Here is a 26074-nt window from a genome sequence, read left to right as displayed (position 1 = left end):
ATTCTCCCATCAACTTATATCGGAAGCCCACGCCACATGCACGAATACGCTCAAGACGCTATGACGTACGTGCGAAATTATGGAACTCCGGATTTATTTATTACGGTCACATGCAATCCGAAGTGGACGGAAATTGAACACGAGTTGGAACCGGGTCAAAAACCGCAAGATCGCCATGACATAATCGCCAGAGTATTTCAGCAAAAACTCAAGGTTATGATGGATGTGCTTACTAAGTATCGAGTTTTTGGTGACACACGTTGTTATATGTACTCGGTGGAATGGCAGAAGCGTGGACTACCGCATGCTCATATCCTAATTTGGTTGCTGAACAAATTACATTCAAATGAAGTGGATGACATCATATCAGCTGAAATTCCTGATCCAGTCACTGATCCCCGTCTACACGACATTGTGACGACACAGATGGTGCATGGACCGTGCGGTGCATTAAATCCATTATCGCCTTGCATGGCTGATGGAAAGTGCACAAAACGATATCCGCGACCGTTAGTTGCTGAAACAGTCACAGGGAACGATGGATATCCAGTTTATCGTCGGCGTTCAAAAGAAGATAACGGTCGAACTATCAAAGTTAAAGTTCAAAATCAAGAGATTGAGATCGGAAATGAATTCATTGTACCATATTGCCCGCTGCTATCACGAATTTTCGAAACACATGCAAACGTTGAGAGTTGTCATTCGGCCAAATCAATCAAATATTTGTGCAAGTACGTCACAAAAGGCAGCGACATGGCTGTGTTTGGTATTGCGTCGGACAATGTGAATGACGAAATCAGCAACTTCCAAATGGGCAGATACGTCAGTACTAATGAAGCACTGTGGCGATTATTGTCATTTCAAATTCATGAAAGATATCCCACATTTGTACATTTAGCAGTGCATTTGGAAAATGGCCAAAGAGTTTACTTCACTGAGGCTAATGCGGCACAACGAGCTGAGAGACCACCATCGACAACATTGACTAGCTTCTTTGCAATGTGTGAAGCAGATCCATTCGCAGCGACGCTGATGTACGTTGAAATGCCCAAGTATTACACTTGGAATCAATCAACAAAGAAATTCCAACGTCGCAAACAAGGAACCCCAGTTCCAGACTGGCCACAGGTGTTTTCAACTGATGCACTAGGTCGTATGTACACTGTTCATCCTAGAAACGATGAATGTTTTTATTTGCGACTGCTGTTAGTAAATGTACGTGGACCGAAATCATTTGCGCATTTGAAAACTGTGAATGGCCACCAATGCCAAAATATCGAGAAGCATGTCAACTATTGGGTTTGCTGGAGAACGATTCTCATTGGGATTTAACACTTGCAGATTCAGTTGTTTCATCAAATGCGTACCAAATACGAACGCTGTTCGCAATTATCATCACCACATGTTTTCCTTCACAACCAATTCAGTTATGGAACAAATACAAAGACGCCATATGTGAAGATATCTTGCATCGCTTGCGTATTCAAACGAATAATCCTGACATCCAAATAACCGATGAAATCTACAATGAAGGATTGATTCTGATTGAGGATCAATGCTTGACTATTGCAAACAAGCTACTGATTGAAGTAGGAATGATTGCGCCAAATCGATCGATGCACGATGCATTCAACCAAGAATTAAATCGAGAGCTGCAATACAATGTTGATACATTGCAGGAATTCGTTAGAAATAATGTTCCGTTGCTGAATGAACAGCAAAAACAAGTATACAAAACATTAATGCAAGCGGTGGACAAAATACTGGTGGTCTATTCTTCCTGGATGCACCTGGAGGAACAGGGAAAACATTTGTCATTTCATTGATTTTGGCCACTATTCGATCAAGATGTGACATAGCTTTGGCGTTAGCATCATCTGGAATTTTGGCGACTCTTCTAGATGGCGGTCGTACTGCACATTCTGCGCTTAAGTTGCCACTCAATTTAAACACAATTGATACTCCAACGTGCAATATTTCCCGATCCAGTGCAATGGGAAAATTGTTAATGCAATGCAAGCTTATTGTTTGGGATGAGTGCACAATGGCACATAAGAAATCACTTGAAGCACTTAACTTCACACTGAAGGATCTTCGGAGAAATAACAACATCTTTGGCGGCTTGATGATATTGTTGGCAGGCGATTTCAGGCAGACGTTGCCAGTAGTTCCCCGTGGAACGCCTGCAGATGAATTGAATGCTTGCCTAAAGGCATCACCTTTATGGAATAACGTAAAAACATTATCGCTAACCACTAATATGAGAGTTCAACTTCAAAATGATCAAAGTGCTGCACAATTTTCCAAACAATTGTTAGATCTTGGAAATGGAAAAGTCCCAGTTGATGCGACATCTGGATTAATTACTCTTACCAACGACTTTTGCCGATTTGTAGACACTCAATTAGTTCTTATTGAAAATGTTTTCCCAAACATTAGTGAGAATTATAAGAATTATGCTTGGTTAAGTCAACGAGCAATTCTTGCAGCAAAGAATAATGATGTCCACGCACTGAATTTCACCATTCAATCAAAAATTGCTGGCGATTTGGTGACATACAAATCCGTTGATTCAATAACAAATCCCGATGATGTAGTAAATTATCCAACGGAGTTTTTGAACTCTCTGGAGATACCAGGATTTCCACCACATAACTTGCAACTGAAAGTTGGTACAGTTATTTTGATACTGCGTAATTTGAATCCACCGCGACTTTGCAACGGTACTCGACTTTCGGTAAAGAGACTTATGCCGAATTTAATTGAGGCAACCATTATTAACGGAAAGTACGCAGGTGAAAATGTATGTATTCCTCGAATACCAATGATTCCGACTGATCTTCCGTTTGACTTCAAACGATTGCAATTCCCAGTTCGCCTTGCGTTCGCAATGACAATTAATAAGTCGCAAGGCCAATCGCTTAGTGTTTGCGGGATAAATTTGGAAAATCATTGTTTTTCACATGGACAGTTATACGTTGCGTGTTCACGAGTTGGGAACCATCCGCTTTGTTTGTGTTAACGTCAGACCAAAAAAACAAAAAATGTGGTTTACCAAAGAGCACTACAATGAAACAATTAAATAACACTTCATTTTAGTAGGTAATTGAAATGAATTTATTACTGTTGTGAAATGAAATAAATATTTTCCTTTTCAAATATATAACAAAAAAAATTTTTTTTTCTTTATCTTTTAATCACCAAACGAAATGTTACATAAAACGAATCTGGTGGCGAAACGGAGTTCGCCGGGTCTGCTAGTATGTATATATATATATATTACGGCGGCGATATTAGATCGTAGAGTTGGCGGTATGTGAAATTTGCCCACCGGTATTCGGTATGTGTTTACATACCGGTTTTTAACGGTGTACCGGTATGTCAGTATGTATCAATAAATACCGCTTGCACGGTAAATACCGGTCGCTCGGTATATACCGCTTGTACTGCAATTATTTTTTAAGATAAAATTATACAAAATAAAGGCGGGTTTCCACTGGACCGTTCCCGTGTACGTGCACGTTTATATTATATTATATAAAATATTATAAGTCCAATTGTGTCTGCTATGATTTATATTATAACCAGACAACATAATTTAAGATGAGCAGGTGGAGTTAAGGAGCATTTAGTCCCATTCTCATTGTTTAGTAATTAGTGTAGTTTTTCATTTTGAGGAGCTCCAGGATCATTATAAATATGAAATAAAATACCTATATTGGTTAAAAGAGTACAAGACTACAACCCACAAAATAGTTTGCATATCATTTTATATGTTTTCCAGAAACATATTAAAGACAATAGTCAATAAGGATTAAAACTAAAAAGTGTTTCATAAATTGTAAACAATAAAAACAGTCTAAACTCAAAATTTGTAATTTCTTTATATGAGATTTTTTTTATTAAAACAAAATGTATTTATTTAAAAATTAAAAACCAAATAATATTAATATCCTCTGTTCTTTTTTGTATAACTTTCTACAAACAGTTTAATAATATATATAATTAATAATAATTAGATTGATTAAATTTTGTTAAATTAAAAACATAATATGTATAATCAATTTACCAAAAAATTGGAATTTTTCGATAAAAATATTAATTGTTCAGCATGGGCTTCAGACAGCAAGGACCGTTTGTTTGTAATAACATTTCCTCCGTAGCTAAACAACCTTTCACTTGGTACACTAGTACCTTGAATACATAGATACTTTTTTGCTAACCGAGATAAGTTTGGAAACTCTGAATTAAATATTTTCCACCAGTTAAGAGGATCTGTATCCAAATCTACCTTGGGCATTTGGTTGAATTTTTCAATCTCAGCTTCAAAAATATTCTCACAATTTGAAGCAGAATTGGAGGGTAAACTTGTACTTAAAAATGAAGCTATACCTATGAATGATAAAGAAGTAATTATTAATTTTTACTACATAAAGAAACTGTCAACCTTACCTGAATAACTTTTTTTTTTCAATGGTGGTGATGAACTTGGGTCGACAGATTTTATTCCATTAAGTTCCATTTCTGCGACGAGTCGTTGCTTAACCATATAAAACTCATAACTAGTTAAACAAGATTTATAGCGAGGATCCAAAAATGATGTTAGTTGTATCAATTGTTTGGTTCTAATATTTTCATTGAAACGTTTAGAAAGTTTATTAAATATAGCATCAGACACCAATTGTTCAACATGGTTTAATGCTTGAATTAATGTTTGACTTAAAATTTCCTCTTCACAATCTTCTGTGGATTCATCATTTATCTGAGAAAAGAAGTCTGAAGTTTCTTCTACTGTTGGTTGATTATGGGATATACTTTCTTGCGATTCAGGAAACAAGGGAGCTGAATTATTTTCAGTTGCTTCATTAATAGACACATTTTGTGAATGACTTTCATTTGTCTGCTTATGAAATTGTAATTTTAACTGTTGATATATGGGCCATAATGAAGATATTGTTACATTTTTTTCTGAAGCCATAGCTTCCCCCAGTTGTTTTAATGGATTCAAAATACATAACAAACGTTCAATTAATTGTAAGTGGTTAAAGGTAGGTAAAATCTTTTGGTGTTTAGGAGTGGTTAATATTGTACGCAATACTTCATGCTGTGTTTTTATAAAGTTTAAACATGGAAGTAAAGACCACCAACGAGTTTCACATGAAGATGGAACTACTAAAGGTGGAAGATTTAGATTAATCTGGGCATTTAACAAAGAACGTTTCATTTTAGGACTGTAATGAAAAACTGATCTCACTTTCACAGCATTTTCAGAGCATAACTTAACAGGTGGTAAAGCAAATGCATTGGTTACACCAGTGTTTAAAACATGCCCAAAACAAGGTATGTGGTTAAACGATAAACTTTCCACAGCTTTCAAAATGTTACTTCCACAATCTGTTGTTATTCCGGCAATTTTAGATTCATCAATTTCCCAGTCAATTAAAATTTGTTTTATCTTATTTTTAATGTTTACATTGTTGTGATCAACATTCAAAGCAGTACACGCCAAACAAAAACTTTCAATTATCCAATCATTATTAATAGTATGAGCCGTTAATCCTATGAAAGGATATCCATTTATTGATGTCCAGCAATCAGTTGTCAGTGAAATGTATGATACTTGTTTTAATTTTTCCTTCAAACAATTTCTTACAATTTCATACATTTGAGGAATCTTATGGTCAGAAAAGTATTTCCTGCTGGGTAATTCAAAGTTTGGGCATAAGACTGATAGTAAATGTTTGAATCCTTTTCTTTCCACTGAATTATAAGGCTGCATATCAGTGCACATCCAAATACCTATAGCATGTTTATATTTTTCAACTGTTTTTTTGTCTAAAGGAGAAATCACTTTTAATTTGCTTTGTTTCAAAGTTCCAATTTTTCTTTTTATGTTAGTTTCTGCAAAGTTAAAAATGTTTGATTAATGACTTATTAATAATACTGTAAAATATCCAGTGTTGGTGAAGTTAACTCCATCCCAGCTGATAACTTATAAATAGTAACGTAATAATATTATAATCTACCTTCATTATTTGGTTTATCACAATTTATATTACTCAAAGTCGAATGACCATCAACACATTCATCCAAAACTTCTTCAGTATCAGCTGTTGATGTTATAGTACTATTTCTTTAAAAACAAAGTATTAATTACTTATTACAAAATTGAAATCTATTTAAGACTTAACATAAAATATTATTTAAAAAAAAAAAATAACACTTACCCATCAATGTTTATGTATTCCAAGTATAAATTTGGATGCTTATAACGCAAATGCGATTTTAAATTGCTAGTATTTCCACCTTTACTATTTTTTTTTTCACCACATTCAATGCAAAGGCCTTCAGATGGATACTTTTCAAAGTAATTCCAAATTTTGGATTTGGTCCTCATTTTGATAGAGTATATTGACTATATCGTATAAATAAATTTAAATAAAATTAGAAAATTATTCTTTATTTGTAACCTTACAGACTACACTACTACAGTATATAACGTGTTACACGCATAATAGTAAATAATAATAATTATTATTATTATTATTACATTCTTACTATACAAAAACTGGAGTCTAGAAACCACTCAATCCATGCATTCACACCGCATACAGCAATCACCAACGTGAAAAAGTGATTCAAATGAACTTACGCACACTATCTATTTAATACATTCGTAAGTACCGAGGGTACTTAATGTCTTAATAATTACAACACAAGTCAAATGACTAAAACAGTAAAACAGTAAACAGTAGACACTAACACTAAACGCACCAGGTTACGGTATCTCATAAGTATATATATTTATTATTACATAATAATATGTTTATAATATAAGTATGACTGGTGTAGTTCGCGGGTGGTGCACTGATCTGTGGTGGAGTTGGTCGCTCTATTCCTAGAACATAAGCGCGCTATCGCGATAACGGATGTTTTTGAGGAAATTCGGAATTCCCGATTAATTTAAAATGACAACAGTTGTACTTTACTGTCTATACTCGGGCTCGGGCCACTGAGAGAGCGCTACTCTTTCGCGCATAAAAATAGACAGGCGGTGGCAGAGCGGCCAGCGGCGACAGTGTCGAATGCGCGAGAACGGACGAATTTTGTTCGCCGCCCAGAAGCGCTCTATCAGTGGCTCGACTATATTCGGTAAATACTGTAGGTACATTTGAATCATTTCATATATTATATAGAATATTTGGTATATGCGGCAAATACCGATCAAACGATAAATACCGATCAAACGATAAATACCGATCAAACGGTAAATACCGAAAGACCGGTATACCGGTAACTGTAAAAAGCCGGTATTTACAAATACCGGTAGATCAAAATACCGGTGACTCACCGGTATACCGAAAATACCGCCAACTCTATTAGATCGAACAATGCGGGTGATATCGCAGCGGCGGAAAACACGTATATATATGTATAGTTATACGTATGACAACGGATACGATAACGGCGGCGATTGCGGCGCGGCGGACAATTTCTAACGGCGCGGCGGAAGACACACTCTGGCACGTGGCTAGTCGGCCGACTGCTTCTAGCCGTCCAATAGCCGTCGGTTAGGAGGCCGATTGGAGACCGAGAGCTGCAGTAGCCAGGTACTAGACACGGTCAGAGCGTGTCGGGAAGGTAAATTTGGTACCGATACGGTGCGTCTTATATCATTTTTCGGTAGAACATGTGCGCGACAGAAGTGTCAGGGCGCACTTCGTGTTTTCTACCATTTTTACCGATACTGTTTTGATTATTCGATATAATAATGACATGAGAGCAAATAAACTAATGTTACATGATTTCTAGAATTTATTATAGCCGATTAAAATATGTTAATCACTTCTTTTGGATTAAGTAATTCGGCTATCGTTAAAACTCTTGCCCTCGCGCGCTCTCTGTTGTAACAATTAGGCGTGAACTGTTTGTTATGTCGTGTATCAAATACTACTAGCGGTAGTGTTGTGTTCGTTACAAGTCATACATTAAATTAAATAATGAAAATGAGATTATCGAACGTGCAAATGATCATAATCATATTAAAGATTCTGTTGAAGTATTTAATAGACAACAGTTGAGCAATAATTTAAAGCGAAAGGCTGTAGAAGAACTTTATGATAAACCATCAAAACTTATTCATGGAACTTTATCAAAAGACATTCCAACACTGACAACTTATGATTTAACCTTAATTCGTAATAATATACACCACGCTCGGTCATCTACAATTCCAAAACTTCCAGACAATTTACCTGATTTACACAATGTTTTATTGAATGAAAATATACAGACAAACAGAGATGACAATTTTTTATTAGTGAATGACAACGAAAATAATATAATAATTTTTTCAACTATTACTAATTTAAATTTTTTAAGTGAAGTTGATACAATATTTGTGGATGGAACTTTTAAAAGTTGCCCAAAACTGTTTACACAATTTTTTACAGTCCATGGCTTGAAAAATAATAATTATATACCACTAGTATTTTTTTTACTTCCTAATAAAAATTTAGATACTTATATAAAAGCATTTTCACATCTAAAATCTGAATTTCTAAAAAATAATATCAATTTTTCACCTAAAATAATATTTGCCGATTTTGAAAAAGCAATCCACTCATCTTTATTAATCGTATGGCCATCAGTTCAAATGAAAGGATGCAGGTTTCATTTAGGTCAAAGTTGGTGGAGGAAAATTCAAACGGTTGGTTTAAGTCAAGAATACAAAAAAAATTCAGATATCAGCATTTTTTTAAAATATTTTTTTGGTCTCCCATTCTTAAAACCAGATGAAGTGGAGGATTGTTAAATATGGTTGGGACGCAATTCGTGTGGAAAAGGGATTTCGGGACGCAATTCATGTGCAGCGAGAAATCTAAATCTAGGTGCTTCAGATGCTTGGCCTTCGGCCACATGGCCAGTTACTGTAGTGGTCCCGACAGGACGTTGTGCTGCAGACGGTGTGGCGAGGACGGGCATAAGGCGATTAGTTGCTGTGCTACTCTAGCAGCTGCACAGGAGTTTGCAAAACTCGTGGGTGCGGCTGGTGTGAAATTGTCGTCAAAATCATTGTTCTAGCTTCAAACTCGAGCTCCAGGAGCTCATCCTCTCGCACGGCTTTGCGGGTTATACAGGTCAATCTCAACCACTGTTGGGTCGCACAACAGTTGTTGTCGCAAACAATGGTCGAACGCGACGTCAGTGTGGCCCTAATCTCCGACTACCTCCGCAGGGTGTCGGATACGGAGCGGTGGGTATCTAGCTCGGGCGGAAAGTGCGCCATCTTAGTCGCGGGCGATCTGGCCATTGACGACCACGGTGCCGGTATCGGCTTTGTGTGGGCGATTGTCAGAGGCACTTTGTTTTACAGTTCCTACTACACTACCAACTGTACCTTACCGGAGTTCGACGCTTTCCTAAGCGGTTTAGAGGCGTCCGTTTGTCTTCATCCCTGGGATCGGGCCGATCTCGTCGTTGCCGGCGACTTCAACGCTCAATCTGCGGAATGGGGCTCGGCAACTGAGGACGCTAGAGGGTCTTTGCTCTCAGACTTTGCGTCGGCACTTGGCTTGGTGTTCTGCAACATTGACTCCAGGCCGACGTACAGTCGAGTCAATGCGGAGTCGGTGATAGACGTCACGATGGTAAGAACTCTACCTGGCCACCACATGGTCCGTCCTCGAGGACACGTACTCGACTAGCGATCACCACTACATCGCGTTCGCTATAGCTGCCCCGGGAAGTCGTCAGCCCTCTAGCGGTACTGGTGGCAATTCTTCGCTCGGCTGGTCGCTGAAGAAGCTCTGCCCCGAGGCGCTATCTGCGTACTGGGAGGTGGTGGGCGCACCACCCCCGCTGCCACCAAACAGCGCCACGGACGTACACGCTGATAGGCTTTACGTATTGCTCTCCAAGGCTTGCGACGCGTCGATGCCGCGTAGGGCTGGAGTGAGGGGAAAGATTGTCGTCCACTAGTGGAGCGGCAAAATCGCTGAACTGCGGAAGGCTGCCATCGCTGCCCGCAGGAGATATCAGCGCGCTGGACGCAGATAGCCGTCGAACTCACGAGAAGCAGAACGCGAAGCGTACTGCAAAGCCAGGTCTGACCTCAAACGCGCTATCAGGAAAGCTATCAAGATGATAGTTGGAAGAAACTCTGCCTCCCCGTGGACAACGACCCTTGGGGCGTACCATATAGGTAAGTGACCAAAAGGCTCGGTCGTCGAGCTCCGGCCTTAGACCGGGACACGGCTGCCAACGTTGCTCGCGGACTATTCCCGTCGCCACCTCCCACGGACTGGGACAGCATCCCTTTGTTCAACGAGGAGTTGGCGGTCCTTGCCGACATTTCTGATGTCACTCCGCTAGTACCACTCGTCACCACGGACGAAGTGGGGCGGGCGGTCGCCAGGTTGCCGTCGGGCAAAGCGCCGGGACCTGATCGGGTGCCCAACGAGATAATTCGATTGGCCTTCAAGCGCTTCCCGGGGGAGTTTGTCAACTGCTACAATGCCTGTCTCACCGGTGGTAACTTCCCCCTTAGGTGGAAAAGGGCGAACCTGGTATTGCTGCACAAGGGCCAGGGCAGACCTCGTGATTTTCCGTTCAGCTTCCGTCCGATTAGCCTTCTAGACGGGGCCGGAAAGGTGTTCGAGAGGGTCTTGCTCAACAGGTTGGAAGAGCACGTGTCCGGGGTTGGAGCTATAAGCGACGCACAGTATGGCTTTAGACGAGCTAAATCGACCACGAACGCGATAGAAGAAGTTCTAAGTGCAGCTAGAAGAGCTGCGTGCGGCCCGGTGCGGAATAGGGATTTGTGTGTGCTGGTGACGCTGGATGTCAAAAACGCATTCAACTCGGCACACTGGAGTCTCATCGACAAGACGCTTCGCAGATGTGCGGTCCCAGCATACCTAACCCGAGTCCTAAGGTCGTACATGTGCGCCAGAAGCCTGGTGGTGAACGAGGACTTGTGTCTGCCCGTCACGTGTGGTGTCCCGCAGGGATCGGTCCTCGGTCCCGCCCTGTGGAACCTATTCTATGACGGTATTTTAAGGCTCAAGGTACGCGAAGCGATCAAGGTTGTAGCGTTAGGTCTTTCGTCCTCCTCCTTCTTCTTAAGTACAGTTTTAATGAACTTGGCCGCTGCGACCCACTTCCTCTTGGACTGTAACATAGATTGCGCCAAATTTCTTGTAGAAATTTCCACACCGAGCTCTTCTTCCGCGTAACGCCTTTCTCGCCACCACCTATCACACTTGAAAGTATGTTCCACGTCATCCACATGATTGTCACAATACATGCACCTCGCATCGTTCCTCTTTTTAAATCTCAGGAGGTATTCATTAAAGCACCCATGTCCCGACAAAAACTGAGTGATGTGGAAGCCTGTCTGACCCCACTTCCTGTTGTACCACGCGTCAACCTTAGGTATTAGTCCGTGAGTCCAGCGCCCTGTCTTGCTCCCATCCCATTCCATTTGCCACAGCCTTTATTTATTTTACTATTAAATTTAACAAATTATAGATTGTTGACAATATAATGCTATCCACCGAGCTTCATTCAGAATCGTTTTTGTAAGCAGTTATATACTGTTGCTCACAGATAAAAATTAAATAACGTTATGTATCCCACCTTCCCGACTTTTTGAAAAATCCTTTTATTATAATGTTGTATTATAATCCTCATTTATGCCAATTATACCTATATACTATATTATATAAAACGCACAAATGTATAATTTTCCATGTATAAATATATTATTAATTATAAGGCCTAAATAATTATTAAAATATATAATATATACAAATTTTTAGTCAGTACCTACCTATTAGGTCAGGCCATGGCCTGACTGGCTTGACACGTAGTTTTGCCTATGATACCTACCTAATACCTATCGATGAATTGAATAATGAAATGGCAAATAATGGTTTTATTGAATAATAGATAATAGAGGTGTTATTATAGTTCACTAAAAAAAAATGTATTATTGACTTGCATACTCACTCATATCACCTTTTTCGTCTATACACACTATATCATCTCTAAAAGATATAACAGCGTCGACCACAGTTGTAGGCGGAATACTACATTTTCGTCCAACCATGTTTGATAATAATTATTAGATATAAGTTTAATAATAAAATTTAAAAAGAATAATTAGTATTATCAAACCAAATACTATTTTAGTTTAAAACAATTTTAAATCACGGTGATGAAAAAATAATGTTTTAGTTTATGAAAATCACTTGTACTCAGCCTTATCGACAAATTACAAATGATCATTCATTTAAAAACAAGTTTTATAGATGATAGAATATTAAGTGATATCTAAATATAATTTTACTAACAAAACAACCGTTTTATATTTAGAACACAATCGAAATAATATAATATTATTCCAATCATCAACATAATCAAATAGCGTATTATTAGTATATACAAATGCAAAATAATATGTTACAAGTTTATAGAGAAATTATTATGAACATTTTAAATTTATTATTTAATCATGTAAGAAGCAAATTAAATAAATTAAATTTATGTTTTTATCTATAGTTATGAATACACAATACTATGAGTAGGGCTCTAAAAACTATTGGAATATGCATAAAGATATAAATGACATTTATAAATTATAATATTCAAAATAAATATATAAAATTATAAAATCTTAAAAAAGTTTTATTTTGAAGAAAACTTTACATACGACAATACGAGTGATGGTTTATTTTATACGCGCAGGCCACAGGTTCCGTGAATAGAAAGTGAAAACGCGTTTCATTATGCCGTGGACGGTGGACCATAATATAGATTAATTATAACTAGTAAAATACTAATATTACTGTACAATAATAAAATATATCTTGACATCTTGTGTATGTACAATAGACAATAGACAATAAATACCAATATATTAATAACATACTATTTAATTTAAAAGACTGCAGTTCCCTATCAAGGTAAGTATGTTTTGTAATGACCATGAATAAGTCGCAAGGGCAGTCGTTAAAGATAGCAGGGATTGACTTGAGTGATGACTGCTTTATACATGGGCAATATAAATAACAATATCAACATTATCTTTATTTTAAAATAATATACAAATTTATGACAATATTACAAATTTCTGATTTGGTGAACAAAAAAATGATATGACTGTTTACAGTGCTCAGGACATTTTAATTTGTATCCCAAAAATCGCAAAATTTCCACTGTAGGCCATGCTGGCGCAACGGCAGGTAAGAAAAACGGGTTTTTAGTATTAAAAAAATGCCGTGCAAATTCATGCGAATGGCGTGCTAAATATTGGAATAGTCAAAATCTCAAAATTCGCGAAATTTCTATAATGGGCCGGGTTGGCGCAACGGCAAAAACACGTAAACGGTTTTTTAACCATAAAAAATTGTCGTGCAAATTCATGCGAATAGCGTGCTAAATCTTGGTATATTTATTTATTCGATATCTATATTTTTTCGATTGGGCCGGGCTAGCGAAACGTTGTGCCAGCCCGGCTCATCAAATTTTGGATTTAACCGTTAAACCAGTATCATGCAAATTCTAATTTTAGTCATGCAAATTCATGCTAAATATTGGTGCAAAAATTTTCCAATATTTCAAAATGGGCCGGGCTGGCGCAACGTACGTAACAGTGCCGCTGTAGTTTCGATAGCAGCATACGACGGCCGTAAAATCATAACTTTTTTACAAAAAACATGGTTTTTTGATTCCAATAGTACTCAAGTCTCATTAGTGACACATGATTTTGGTACCAAATTAAACGTGAGAAGTTGTACTAAAAACTGTTGGAACAGAATTTTGATATCTCAATTTGCTGATTTAATATAATTTTTTAAAAATTTAAAAATTTAAATAAATTTCAAATATAAATAAAATCAGTTTGAAAACAAATTTCAAAAATTTGTTCCAACAGTTTTTAGTACAGCTTCTCACATTTAATTTGGTACAAAAATCATGTTTCTACGACTAATGAGACTTAAGTTCTATGGGAATCAAAAAACCATGTTTTACGGTTGATTTTTTCCTAGTGTGACGGCCTCTTAACCGGATCTACTAATATAATTTTACCAGACTGTATAAGGAATAAGAAAGCTGTTATAACTGTAAAAAATAATGATAACAAATGTTTCAAATATGCAATTTTAACAAAATATAATACTCGTTCAGATAAAACTAAATTTAGTAATCAATATTTTAAAATACTTGAAAAAAAAGTGTAATAAATTTTCATTGTATCGATTTTCCGACACCGGTTAAACAAATTAAATCATTCGAACGTTTAAATAATGTATCAGTTAATGTTTTAAGTTTAGATAATAAAAATGTTGTTTTCCCATTATATATGAATAATGTGGAAAATAAAAACCATTTCGATCTGCTTTTAATTAATAATGGTATAACGCCACATTATTGTTTTATTAATGATTTTTGTAGACTTATTCGTAGACAAAAGACGAAACATAAATCTAAATTAATTATATGTAAAAGATGTTTTACAGTTTTTAGTAATATTCCTTGTAAATTCAAACTATGGGGTATTAATGGGTTAAAAAAACATAAAAAAAATTGTGGAAAACATAAACTTGGAAGACCTGTAATGTTTGATAACGGTGATGACGATACTATTATTTTAAATTTTTAAAAGATCTCAACGAATACCTATAGTAATTTATTCTGATTTCGAATGTTATTTAAAACCTATAATAAACAACCAAGACATTAAAACTAAGACATTGATAACTCATAAACATAAACCTATGAGTTATGCATTTTACGTAAAAATAGACTATGACATTATACCTAAATATTTAATAAAAAAATATAAAATTCCAACAAAACTTTATGTTTATAGAAACCGTAATGCAGCAAAACATTTCATAGACAATGATAAATATAGGTTCAAAAGTGTATAATCTTTATAAGATAAATAAACAGATGGACAAATTAACTGTTGATGAAGAGCATAAATTTCAAAATCCTATATTATGTGAATGCTTCAAATCATATAAAAACGATAATTGGGTTAAAGTAAGAGATCATAATCATTTTACAGGACGTTTTAGATCAGCTGTTTGTTCAAATTGTAATTTTGAATTAACTAAAGTTTCATTTATTCCGATATACTTTCATAACTTAGTCTATGACAGTAATTTCATTGTTCGTGAACTTGGTTGTAATGAAAATGATATTCATGTAATACATAATTCATCAAAAATATATATATCATTTAGTAAAACTATTCAAGATAAATTTAATATAAAATTTATTGACACATTTCGTTTTATGTCAGTCTCTTAGTTCACTAGCTGATAATTTATCTGAAGACAAAACTAAATAATTATTTTTATGTTTTTAAATTCCATTATTAAGAAATTTAATTTTTGTTATGAAGGGGGGGATGGTACCTAAGTTGCCTCACTAAAAAAATACAACCAAAACTGCCACGGCCAATTCTGTTAGAACTCGATATTGAAAATCTGAGAGAACTCTATTTTATTTTAGACAAAGGTTGTTGTATTTTGAAGCATGATAACGCAAAGTTTTATATCGATTGGCAGATTAGTAGGGATATAGTAGTAAAAAGATTAACGAATTTAATTCAATTATAACATTCGGTAATCAATTAAAAACTAAATTAACATAAAAAAGAATTAGATTCAAACATTATCATAATAAGATGATTTATAAAATCTAAATAATAAATATTGATTGATATATTTCGTTAGATTATAAATTTGTTTATTTTCTATTTGAAAGTATCGTTTACATCAATCCACGAATTATGATTGTTGTCAAAACCTAACCATTTAACATATAATTTGTTTTTATTTTATTTTATAATACGTTCAATGAGAAAGGTGTCGGGAAAAAATGTTTTTTTTTTAATTCTTGTGTATAAAAATAGCCAATATTAAACTATTTGAACTATCTTTTAGCTGATAAGTTAATGGATCTGTATTTAAAATTTTAGAAATAGTGTTGCCCTATGGGCTTGCACGCTGCGGCGATAACGCCTGGTATGTTTGACATAGGTAACCAAATGTTCGAATCCTGAGACTGATGAGGTAGGCAACACAAGACACAAGAACGACGTCGTAGATAAGAGGAGACCAAAATAACTTACAATTAAGGGACCAAGGAAGTTGAATTTATACACGGTAATGAGCAAGATGAGTTTATTTATAATGGGTGGGATGTCTCGGTGGTCGGAATCAGTTTGGTGCAATGACCACCGAGCTCACACAGCTTGGGCAATACTTAATCTCTAAACTTAAAATTACGATGATGATGAGCGATGTGGATGATGACTTCACGAGACCACCGACAGCTGACAGACTTGAAGACCTTGGCGGCCTCTCACACACCCCCGTGGGTGCTGGCGGTCTTACGCACTCAATGTAGCACCAATCCCAATCTCGGGCAATTGACTAGTATCGGCCAACGTTGTCTCAAGTCTCAATGACGAGTTACTGTAGACCAATACACGGTATTAATACAACCAGACAAATAAAACAACTCACGTGAATATTGGCACGGTGTATAATTTATTTTGATAACAAATGACCGTTTCTTTTCGCAATGACTTGGTCGATACAAAATAGTGATATATATATATGCCGCAGTGGCAACGAGATTAACGAAGACAATTCGTATTGCTTCAATGGCACAATTAAGCATAAACATACATATTTTAATAAAAAAAAATTAACGATACTTATTCAAAAGAAAAAGACTATAACGTATTGTATATCGGACATATATCTATATAAAACAAAATTGATAACAAAAGGGCGTTGGCCGCATAATCACAACAAAAATATTGAACACATGACATTAAAACAAAACAATTATTACGACAAGTGACAACGATAACACTAATGATAACTTAATTCAAGTAATAATATAATATAAATACCTAACGAGTAATGGTTGGGGACGAAGAAAAGGGAGAGAGATACAGACTAGTCGCCGCCGTGTTATTATGCATATCGCATAATAACGATAACGATGCGCCGTGGCAACAATAGTGAACACTTTTGTTGTCCAATTTGGTGTATAATTTAAGTGAAATAATGTTTATACTTAGATATTCTTACTTTGTCATTAATTTTAAATTTAAATTTATTTGATGTATTAATTTGTAATGTATTTCTTTTTATTGTAGCCGGGTTGATCCGAGCTTCGTGTGGTGAACATTTTATTGTTGAATGTTTTGTATTATTATAATTATATACTAATTTAAAAATTGAATTTATCCAATTCCATGAAACTGTTGATGTAAAATATTTGTAAATTTTATTTTTTATTGTTCTTAATACGCGTTCAACCATACCAGCCTTTATACTGCTATATGTTGAGTAATGTCTAATATGATACTTTTTCATTATACTTTGAAATTCATTATTGTAAAATTCTGTTCCGTTATCTGTTTGTAATAATATTGGTTGATTTTTTTTTTTATATTTTTATTATACCTTTTGTACACTCCTTTGCTGTTTTATTTTTTAGTGCTTCTACCCACACATACTTGGTAAATGTATCTATAGTAATTAATATGAATTTAAAATCATTATTTTGTCTAGAATGTGGTTGCATGTCTATTAAATCAGCTTTCCAGAGATCATCATTAAACCGTGTTACTACGCTTCGTTTAGGAAATATTTTTCTCGCTGATCCATGTAACTCCTCGGCTAAACTGTTTAAGATTGATATTATACTATAATATTTCTCTCGCCTAATTTTTCTAAAATTGATATAATTTCATTATTGACACCAGTATAACCAACATTTTGTGATGATGTTAGAAAAATGATGTTAGTATTCCTCTTCATTTTCTACCCTATGCGGAATCAGAATATCCCGGGTAGCATATGCCTTGCAAGTTTCGTTTAATGATAATATTCCTACACCTTCTAAGTAGTGGTTATCGTAGTGGTAATCGCTGCCTGGGCCCTTGTCTTTTTTTTTTTATATGTGTATATTTAAATGCAACGAAACGTTTGGATATAATAGTTACGAGGAACACGTAGCCACAAAGCATTTTAATTTTTAATATTTTTAAATCTAAAGTTAGAATAAGTAAATCGAAGTACGATTGTACTTCTTATTATATTATCTAAGGCCGGCCGCACACCAAAAGAGCAAAACTGCTTTAAACAGTATTAGTCAGTCTAACACAGTTTTGTTAAAAATAGAACACAGAAGATAACGTTGCAGACGCACACCGATAAGACATAGTCAAAACAAAACGTTTTTGTTTTAAACACAATTAGTCATGACTGATACTGTCTGGAGTGTCCGCATTTTTCGATAGTCACAACTAGACAAGAAATGAAATTTGTATTTTTGATATTTCGTATTTCGTATTCATTCCGAGTAATTCTTAATATTTATTTTTTATAACCTACACTAACTAATATAACATATTATAACTAATATAAAATAATGACTTGTGAAGGAGAAATTAGTTAGGTTAGTAGAGAAAAAGACCATCCATTTATGATTTAATGACAAGGACCATAGCAATAGAATTGTTCAAGACAGGTTATGGGAAGAAATTAGCAAAGAAATGAATGTTGATGGTAATTTTAATAATAATATAAATTATAATATTAGTTTAATAATAATCATATACCTACTTTACTTATTGTATAAGTTATGAAAGTATGAAGTTTAAAAATCCAAATTTTTATGAACACAAATGTGTCTAGTAAAATAGAATTTCATAAATATACTTTTAATATTTTATAGTTATTTATAAATGTTTACAATTAAAAAAAAAACGCAGTAGTATTTATTATATACAATGAACCAATTTATCTCAGATATTTTAAACAATGTATTCATTTTGCCATGGAACTGATCCTATTTCTGAGTTAAAATACTTCATAAACTTTTCACGGATTTCGATGGCTGCTGTTGTTGGTCTGCGATTTGTAGGTCTATTCATATCTTCTTGGTATAACCGTGATGAGGTTGTTTCCATTTCATTATGAATATCAGTTAAATTGTGTTCTTTGTCCATGATTAAATTGTGAAGTACACAAGCAGCTTGAGTTATAATTGTAGCTTTCTCCGGATTAACTAACATTTTATTTTCAAAGACGTTAAATCGTTTTGTTAGTATACCAAAAGCACACTCTACTATTCTTCTCGCACGTGAATGGCGATAGTTATAAATTCGCTTCGAATTAGTCAATTGTTTTCTTGCAAAAGGCCTCATCAATTTTTTTTTCAGCGGATACGCTTCATCCGCAACGAAAACAAATGGAAATTCCTCTTCAATATCATCATGAATTTTTTTCGGTAGAGGTAAATGTAATTTATTACTTTCTAATAATTTTCCAAAGTTCGATTCTGTTAAAATTCCTGAATCACTGTTCCGACCGAAGTCACCTACATCTATGAATATAAATTTTGCATATGCGTCAACTACTGCTTGGAGAACAATAGAGTGGTGTCCTTTATAATTGAAATAAGTTGATCCTGAATTTTGAGGACATTGAATAGCAATATGTTTACCATCTATGGCGCCGACGCTGTTAGGAAAATTCCAGCATTCTTCAAATTCTCTTTCAATTTTCAACCAATTATCAGTCGAAGGTAGAGGCATGAACTGTGGTGATAGCAGTGGCGGCTATCAAACAAAATAAAGGTGTATCAAATTTAATTACCCAACCACCCACCCACCCTTGTATACAATTTAGTACCAAATCAATAATTTTCATTTTTTATGCTACCTACATATAAATACATAATACATAATATAATTTAATTTAATTTAATATTTTCAATTTTATACAATATTTATTTTATGTAACTAACAAAATGGTCAGTTTTTAATAATAATATAATATATGAATTGACTTATTCACAGCAAATGTTTAGTTAGTACAGAACTTTCTACAGCAAAACTTTTTAATATATTATCATGATCAATAACTTCTGAAATATCTCTTTCACAACTGATTAACAGTAAATCTTCTAATCTATTTTCTGTCATGGTTGTCCTTAATCTAGACTTAATGATTTTAATTTTGAAAAAACCCTCTCTGTTGATGCACTAGAAACTGGGAGAATGAGTGCGATTTTCAGAGCTGTATGTAGCATTGGAAATACTGAAGCCAAATTGTTGTCGTGGACTATTTTGTACATGTTTTTCATACTACATGCATTTATTGCAGTTATTGGATTCCGTGTTGGTAGAACTATTTCTTCTTCACTACTGTCTGATTCAACACTGTCATAATTATGAACATCTCTATGAAACAATCTAGGTAATGCTGTTGTTTCTTCAAACATTTTGTAAATTTTACAAAATTTTAAATATTCGCTCTTCAAGATATCAATGTTTAAAAATGTATTGTAAATCTTACAAAATTCTACAAATGCGTCATCAGGCATTGCATCTGAATTATTTTCAATCTCATTCATTCTTTTAATGGAAAAAAGTGACAAGTCTTTATATATGCCAACAGCTGAATTGTTGAAATATTGATCTAAATAGTTTAAAGTTGTATCTAATGAATGTAAAACTGTTTTTATTTTAAAGTTATTTAGTGGATCATCAACACTTTCATCGCTATTTAATTCTTCTGGCATCCTTTTCTTACGTCTTGTGCGTACAATTTTAAATTCAGAAAATTCCAGATCTTTTTTGTCTGCAATAAATGAATTTATTTCTTTTGTTAATTGGTAAAATATAGAATCATCTTTTCTTAGTTTCAAGCAAATTTTTTTTGTTTCGTTTATGCTATTAACAGCAGCTAATAAATCTAGGTCTGATGTTTGTAATAATGTATTCAGTGGTGCCAAAATATTGAATAATTTTTGAAACCATAGTGCAGTATACAAAAATCGTTTTGATAATAAATAATCTAATAAACATCCACACATATGCCCAACAGAATGGTCATCTGGACGTTCAGTCTTTCTAACATGATCCAATGTATCTATAACAGAGTCATAGGTCTCAAGAACCGCTTGCAGTGCTCTATCGTGTGACATCCATCTAGTTGTACTGACGCGTTTTAGACGAAGACATTTTTTTGTCCCTGAATATATTATTTGCACTTCTTCATAATAAGCGACTCTTTTTTTACTATTACAAATGAAATTATATACTGTTTCCATATTGCCAAATAGGTCAACAGCATCTAAGCTGCATCCTACTGTCTTCGCTACAACAAGATTTAATCGATGAGCTGAACACCAGATAAAAGTCGCAGTAGGACACTTTTCTTTTATGAATGACTGTAAGCCATTATATTCGCCTCTCATATTCTGTGCTCCGTCATAGGACTGTCCTATTAAGTAATTTTGCCAATCAAGGCACAAAGATAAACATATTTCTTCAAATAGTTTAAATAATCGAATACCAGTAGTTATGGATGATTCTCTTAAAGCAAGTAAACGCTCACATATTTGCCCATTCATTTGAAGATAACGTACAACAAATGATACTTGTTCTCTTCTAGAATAATCAAAGGTCGAATCAATTGACACACTAAAGAACTTTGAATGTTAAAGTTCATTTTTGATAAATGATTTTATACTATTAGAAATACTTGAAATTAGTTGATTCTGACGATTTTTTGTCAAAAAATTAACTTCAGGTTTTTTTGTAGAAATTTCTAACTGAGTGATGTAAGAAGCAAGACATGGAGAGTATTTGGACATAATGTCAATAAGATTTAAAAAATTTCCACGATTACCTGGTTTACTTAAAGATTCTCGATGTCCACGAAATGCTAAACCGTTTCTACTCAAAAACAATGTTGCATCAATAAGTACCTTAACTATTTCTCTATTAATTGCTTTCTCTTGTTTATTTTTTTCTTCAAGTAATGGTAAAATAGGCAAGGCTGTCAATCTCATTTTAAATTTTAATGATGCTTCAATATGTAGATCTGAACACTCGTGTTATTGTATGCTGGAAACAGCTCTAGACCATGCTGAAAAACCTTCCTGTGTCCAACACTTCTGGCCTTTTCTGCCAAATAAAATACAATGATGGCAAAACGCTTTGTTTCTGATTTTTGAGTAGCTTAACCAATCTCTTCGTATCATTGTGTTCTCTGGTAATTTTTTCCAATACCAAGCTACTTGAAAACAACGGCCACTTTTATCTTTAGGAAATTCTTTTGAAGAAATATCTTCATAAGTTGGTTGAGCTGGACCTTTTATTAGAAGAAAATCGATGAATGCTGGAGGTAGTCTACTCAACATGCAGAAGCCATCTGGGTCATTATCAATTAGTATGCCTAAAAATTGAAAAATACTGATAAATATAATTTAACTACAAAAAATATCTATTTTATTAATGAGCATAATTTTATATATTGGTAAAAAATCTGTAAATAACAATACAAATAAATAAATAAGTATTTATTTTAAGTTGTAAATAAAACAAAAATGATTTAAATAATTCAAAAATATATTAATTACCTGTACTAGTAAAATTAGTATCCAAATCAATAGGACATTCAGCTGAATTTAAAAAACTTGCAGGTGTACTAGAATTATCTGTATATAACAATACAAATAAATAAATAAGTATTTATTTTAAGTTGTAAATAAAACAAAAATGATTTAAATAATTCAAAAATATATTAATTACCTGTACTAGTAAAATTAGTATCCAAATCAATAGGACATTCAGCTAAATTTACAAAAGTTGCTGGTGTACTAGGATTACCTATATATATTTTATTACATTATTATTAGCATAAAATATGCATAGTTTATTTACAATTAATAAAATTAGGAACTAAAATTTACTACTAGTATATTCACTTACCATAATTAGAATAAGGTACCAACTTATTAAAATTCACAATTATTTTTATCAAGAATTACCTAGTCTATTCCAGATTATTCATCTTAAGTGTGTATGTAATGAGAAAGTAAAATTGTACAATTTTACATACTACATATATACATAATTGTATTAGGTGATAGGTAGGTTGATGGTACTATAAATAAATACAGAACTTAAATTATTACAATAACTACCCATAGATTTTTTTCTACTCTTTCAATACAAATTTAAAATAAAATAGTACCTACTAGGTAGGGCGTGTGGACGTAAAACTATGTTCTTCTGTACCTACTTATTTTATTTTATTATTATTATTATTATAATTACCTTTTATCGGCAAATCTTGCACTTTACAAATTTCATGTTTTTTTGTAAAAAAAACTGGAAATATCGTTCACGATATTATATTTTTTTAATTTTGAAACACTACAAGAGGTTAGATGTCTTTTCCAATTTGTTTCGTTAAGTTTCAATTTCTTTTTACCACATAAACAAATAGAAGTATTATAATCAGACATAACTTGGTGTTTTTAAATCCAATTGTGAAGTAAGTACTTATTCGTACAATCGTACTTATAATGAATATAATTAACGAATAACGACAGTACGACATAGAATCACATAATATTATAAGAATTACACATTATTACACTTTTTTTCAGTCAATACTCAATAGTCTACTGGTCACTAGCTAACTATTATTATTTATTGTTATACTAATCGACAATAATTGTTGGCCGTTGTGACAGTCGTATTTGGTAGGGGAAAAATTATTTGATTAAATTTCTGTTTATAAAAATAGGTTTTTATTGAAAATCCCGAATTAATATAATATTTCGTCGTGTGCTATTTATTAGTATACGTGTTATTTATACGTCTTATCTATGGTGTCGCTGCAGAGTGCAGACCATATAATAATAAAAATGTAACAATATTATGTTCATATGTTGTTATATCTACTAAATTATAAATGTATACCACGCAAATATTATTTCACTAAACTTGTTCAATGTTGGGCACTTACTACTTACTATCTTATTAGTAATTACTTGCATTATGAATGCAGTATGGCCGTATGGGGTAGCCACTAGCCATCGGTTGTTATATTAAATATAATTTTCTTACTCATTTAGGATCATTGCCCACTATACCTACCATGGCCTATGAACACCCACCCAATTACAAGGTGTATCGGTCGATACACCTTGAGTATAGGATAGCCGCCACTGGGTGATAGTATTTTCCATATTGCACTGCATGTATCATTAACAATTTTACCCGCAGTGGTAGCTCCTAATCTAAGATTATAATGAATGCGTTGAAAGCGTTCACCAGAAGCCAAAAAACTAAAAAATAAATGTTCAAATTAATACAATAATTGTTATGGGTCGTATTCAAGATTTGATTTTTAAATGCTTATAAAAAAAAAATCGTAACAAAGGATTTGAGATTTTTTTTTTTTTTAAATATTTGTATTTGTTTTTATAGTGTCGGTATGCAAAAATAAATGGACAAGTCTTCGCAATTCGTTTGCTAGGGAACTTCGTGAACTCAAAAATAAAAAATCTGGATCAGCTGGGTCTAAAAAAAGAAAATGGTACCTTTTCGATAATATGAGTTTTTTGTCTGGTTTCATGATGCAACACAAAAAGATGGGTAGCAACATTAATAACGATGTTTTTAATGAATTGGAAGAAATTGTTGAGTCTGGGGAAGATGATACAATAGTAGTAGACAATACAGGAGACAACGTAGTAGATAATACAGTCGTAGAGAGAGAACAAGACATTATTGAACCAACATTTAAAAAACCAAAGCAGACTTTACGTAAAATTGTAAAAATCCATATAAAACAACAGCAAGTGATAAGGTAGCAGAACCGATGATAGAATTTTTAAAATCAAGAACTAATAAACCAGCACCAATTGAAGAACCCCCAGAATTGTTATTCTTTAAAAGCCTTATTCCAGACTATAAAAAACTTAATGATAAAATCAAAGAAAATTCAAAAATATAGTTTTATCAACTTTAAACAGCTATCTTGATGAACAAAAAGACACTATAAATAATTTATATCCTATAACACCAGTTGGAGAGCAAAGTATTAATTTATATCAAGCCGAACCAATCCCGACGATATATAAATGTACATCCGGCTTTATATCAACCTACTAATCAAAACCAAAATGTTATCAATTATTATGGTGATTTTGCTTCGGATTTATCTTCGTCTTCACATGGTAGTCAATAAAATTTCATTTAAATTTATATATATATTTTAAATTTTTAAGATATAATAATAATAATATAAACAAACTATAATTATAACTAACCTTAACTGTAAAAAGTATTACTATTTTATACCTATTAAAAAATTATAAAACAATTAAAAACAATTGGATATTTCTTACCTCAGTGTAACCAAAAGCCTTTCCTCAGGAGAAATACTTTTTCTAAAATGTGTATCTTCTTTCCTTATTTCTCCTTCTATTTCTTTCAGTATGAAATCAAATGTAATAGTGCTTATACGGGTATAGTTTTTAAATTTACTTTCGTCAGAACGCAGTTCGCATATTAAAGATAAAATTACATTGTGAGTGATACGCTTTTTATTTAACGGGTGAATCCATAATTTTTTTTTTTTTATATTGGCTTCTAAATTTTTCAATGTGTACCACATGCAAATTGCAACATCTTCATCAGATGACATTTTGTCTACTGATTTTTGTCTAAGTAGTGTGCACTACACAAAAACAAATTGTTTTTAGTTGACTAAACAGAAATGACTAACGATGACTAACACAGTTTTGATCTTTTGGTGTGCGGCCGGCCTAGTCATGTTTTATAATTGTGCTGTAGTTCTATAGGTTGTGTAGTTTATATGGGTATTTAAATTTTTAATAGGAACTAATTACTAATTGAATATTCTATCCAGCGATTGTGGCACGAGCTATGTAGTAAAGTAATATACTAATAGTAAAAAAGTAAAAGTGGAATTATTGAGTAAATTGTATAAAATATTGTATTATTAATTATCTATACTCATAAATAAAACACGGGAAGTCCTGATATTTACGAACAACCGGCCCATACTAGATTTATTTATAGATTACCAAGATATGTTGGATATTGATTTTATCGTTTTATCATATTATGTTCCGTTTGTGGTAGACACATATTTGTCATAGACACAGATATATAGAATAAACTAGATTGCTAACTATGATA

General features: G+C 33.6%; 2 protein-coding genes, 1 long non-coding RNA gene and 1 pseudogene across 3 annotated transcripts; 2 read left to right on the top strand and 2 right to left on the bottom strand.

The window, feature by feature from the left end:
• Positions 1 to 60: 60 nt before the first annotated feature.
• On the top strand, positions 61 to 3022 carry LOC126554507 (uncharacterized). The gene is made up of 3 exons (XM_050209576.1): positions 61 to 1153; positions 1342 to 1702; positions 1750 to 3022. Exons 1-3 carry the CDS (start codon positions 61 to 63, stop codon positions 3020 to 3022), a joined length of 2727 nt encoding a protein of 908 aa, XP_050065533.1.
• A 938-nt stretch (positions 3023 to 3960) lies between these two features.
• LOC126554503 (E3 SUMO-protein ligase ZBED1-like) lies at positions 3961 to 6705 on the bottom strand. The gene is made up of 3 exons (XM_050209575.1): positions 6027 to 6705; positions 4453 to 5901; positions 3961 to 4392 (listed from the first exon to the last, which is right to left on the bottom strand). Exons 2-3 carry the CDS (start codon positions 5789 to 5791, stop codon positions 4061 to 4063), a joined length of 1671 nt encoding a protein of 556 aa, XP_050065532.1. The 5' UTR covers positions 5792 to 5901; positions 6027 to 6705; the 3' UTR covers positions 3961 to 4060.
• Positions 6706 to 18532: 11827 nt separating this feature from the next.
• Positions 18533 to 25021, top strand: LOC126554505 (uncharacterized; annotated as a pseudogene).
• Positions 22047 to 23605, bottom strand: LOC114124920 (uncharacterized). The gene is made up of 4 exons (XR_007606683.1): positions 23174 to 23605; positions 22646 to 22723; positions 22474 to 22551; positions 22047 to 22289 (listed from the first exon to the last, which is right to left on the bottom strand). It is a non-coding gene; the product is annotated as an uncharacterized LOC114124920 (long non-coding RNA).
• Positions 25022 to 26074: the final 1053 nt, after the last annotated feature.

Source organism: Aphis gossypii, unplaced genomic scaffold (assembly GCF_020184175.1).
Source record: "Aphis gossypii isolate Hap1 unplaced genomic scaffold, ASM2018417v2 Contig00529, whole genome shotgun sequence".
NCBI lineage: Eukaryota > Metazoa > Arthropoda > Insecta > Hemiptera > Aphididae > Aphis > Aphis gossypii.
Note: the sequence above shows the minus strand (reverse complement) of the source record. Positions and strands in the feature narration are given on the sequence as shown.

Coding starts and splice junctions, on each gene's coding strand:
- LOC126554507 (XM_050209576.1), top strand. CDS start 61: ATGACGTACGTGCGAAATTATGGAACTCCGGATTTATTTATTACGGTC. Junction 1,154..1,341: donor TTCAACTGATGCACTAGGTC/GTATGTACACTG, acceptor TAACACTTGCAG/ATTCAGTTGTTTCATCAAAT. Junction 1,703..1,749: donor TTCGTTAGAAATAATGTTCC/GTTGCTGAATGA, acceptor CATTAATGCAAG/CGGTGGACAAAATACTGGTG.
- LOC126554503 (XM_050209575.1), bottom strand. CDS start 5,791: ATGTGCACTGATATGCAGCCTTATAATTCAGTGGAAAGAAAAGGATTC. Junction 4,393..4,452: donor GAAAAAAAAAAGTTATTCAG/GTAAGGTTGACA, acceptor TATCATTCATAG/GTATAGCTTCATTTTTAAGT.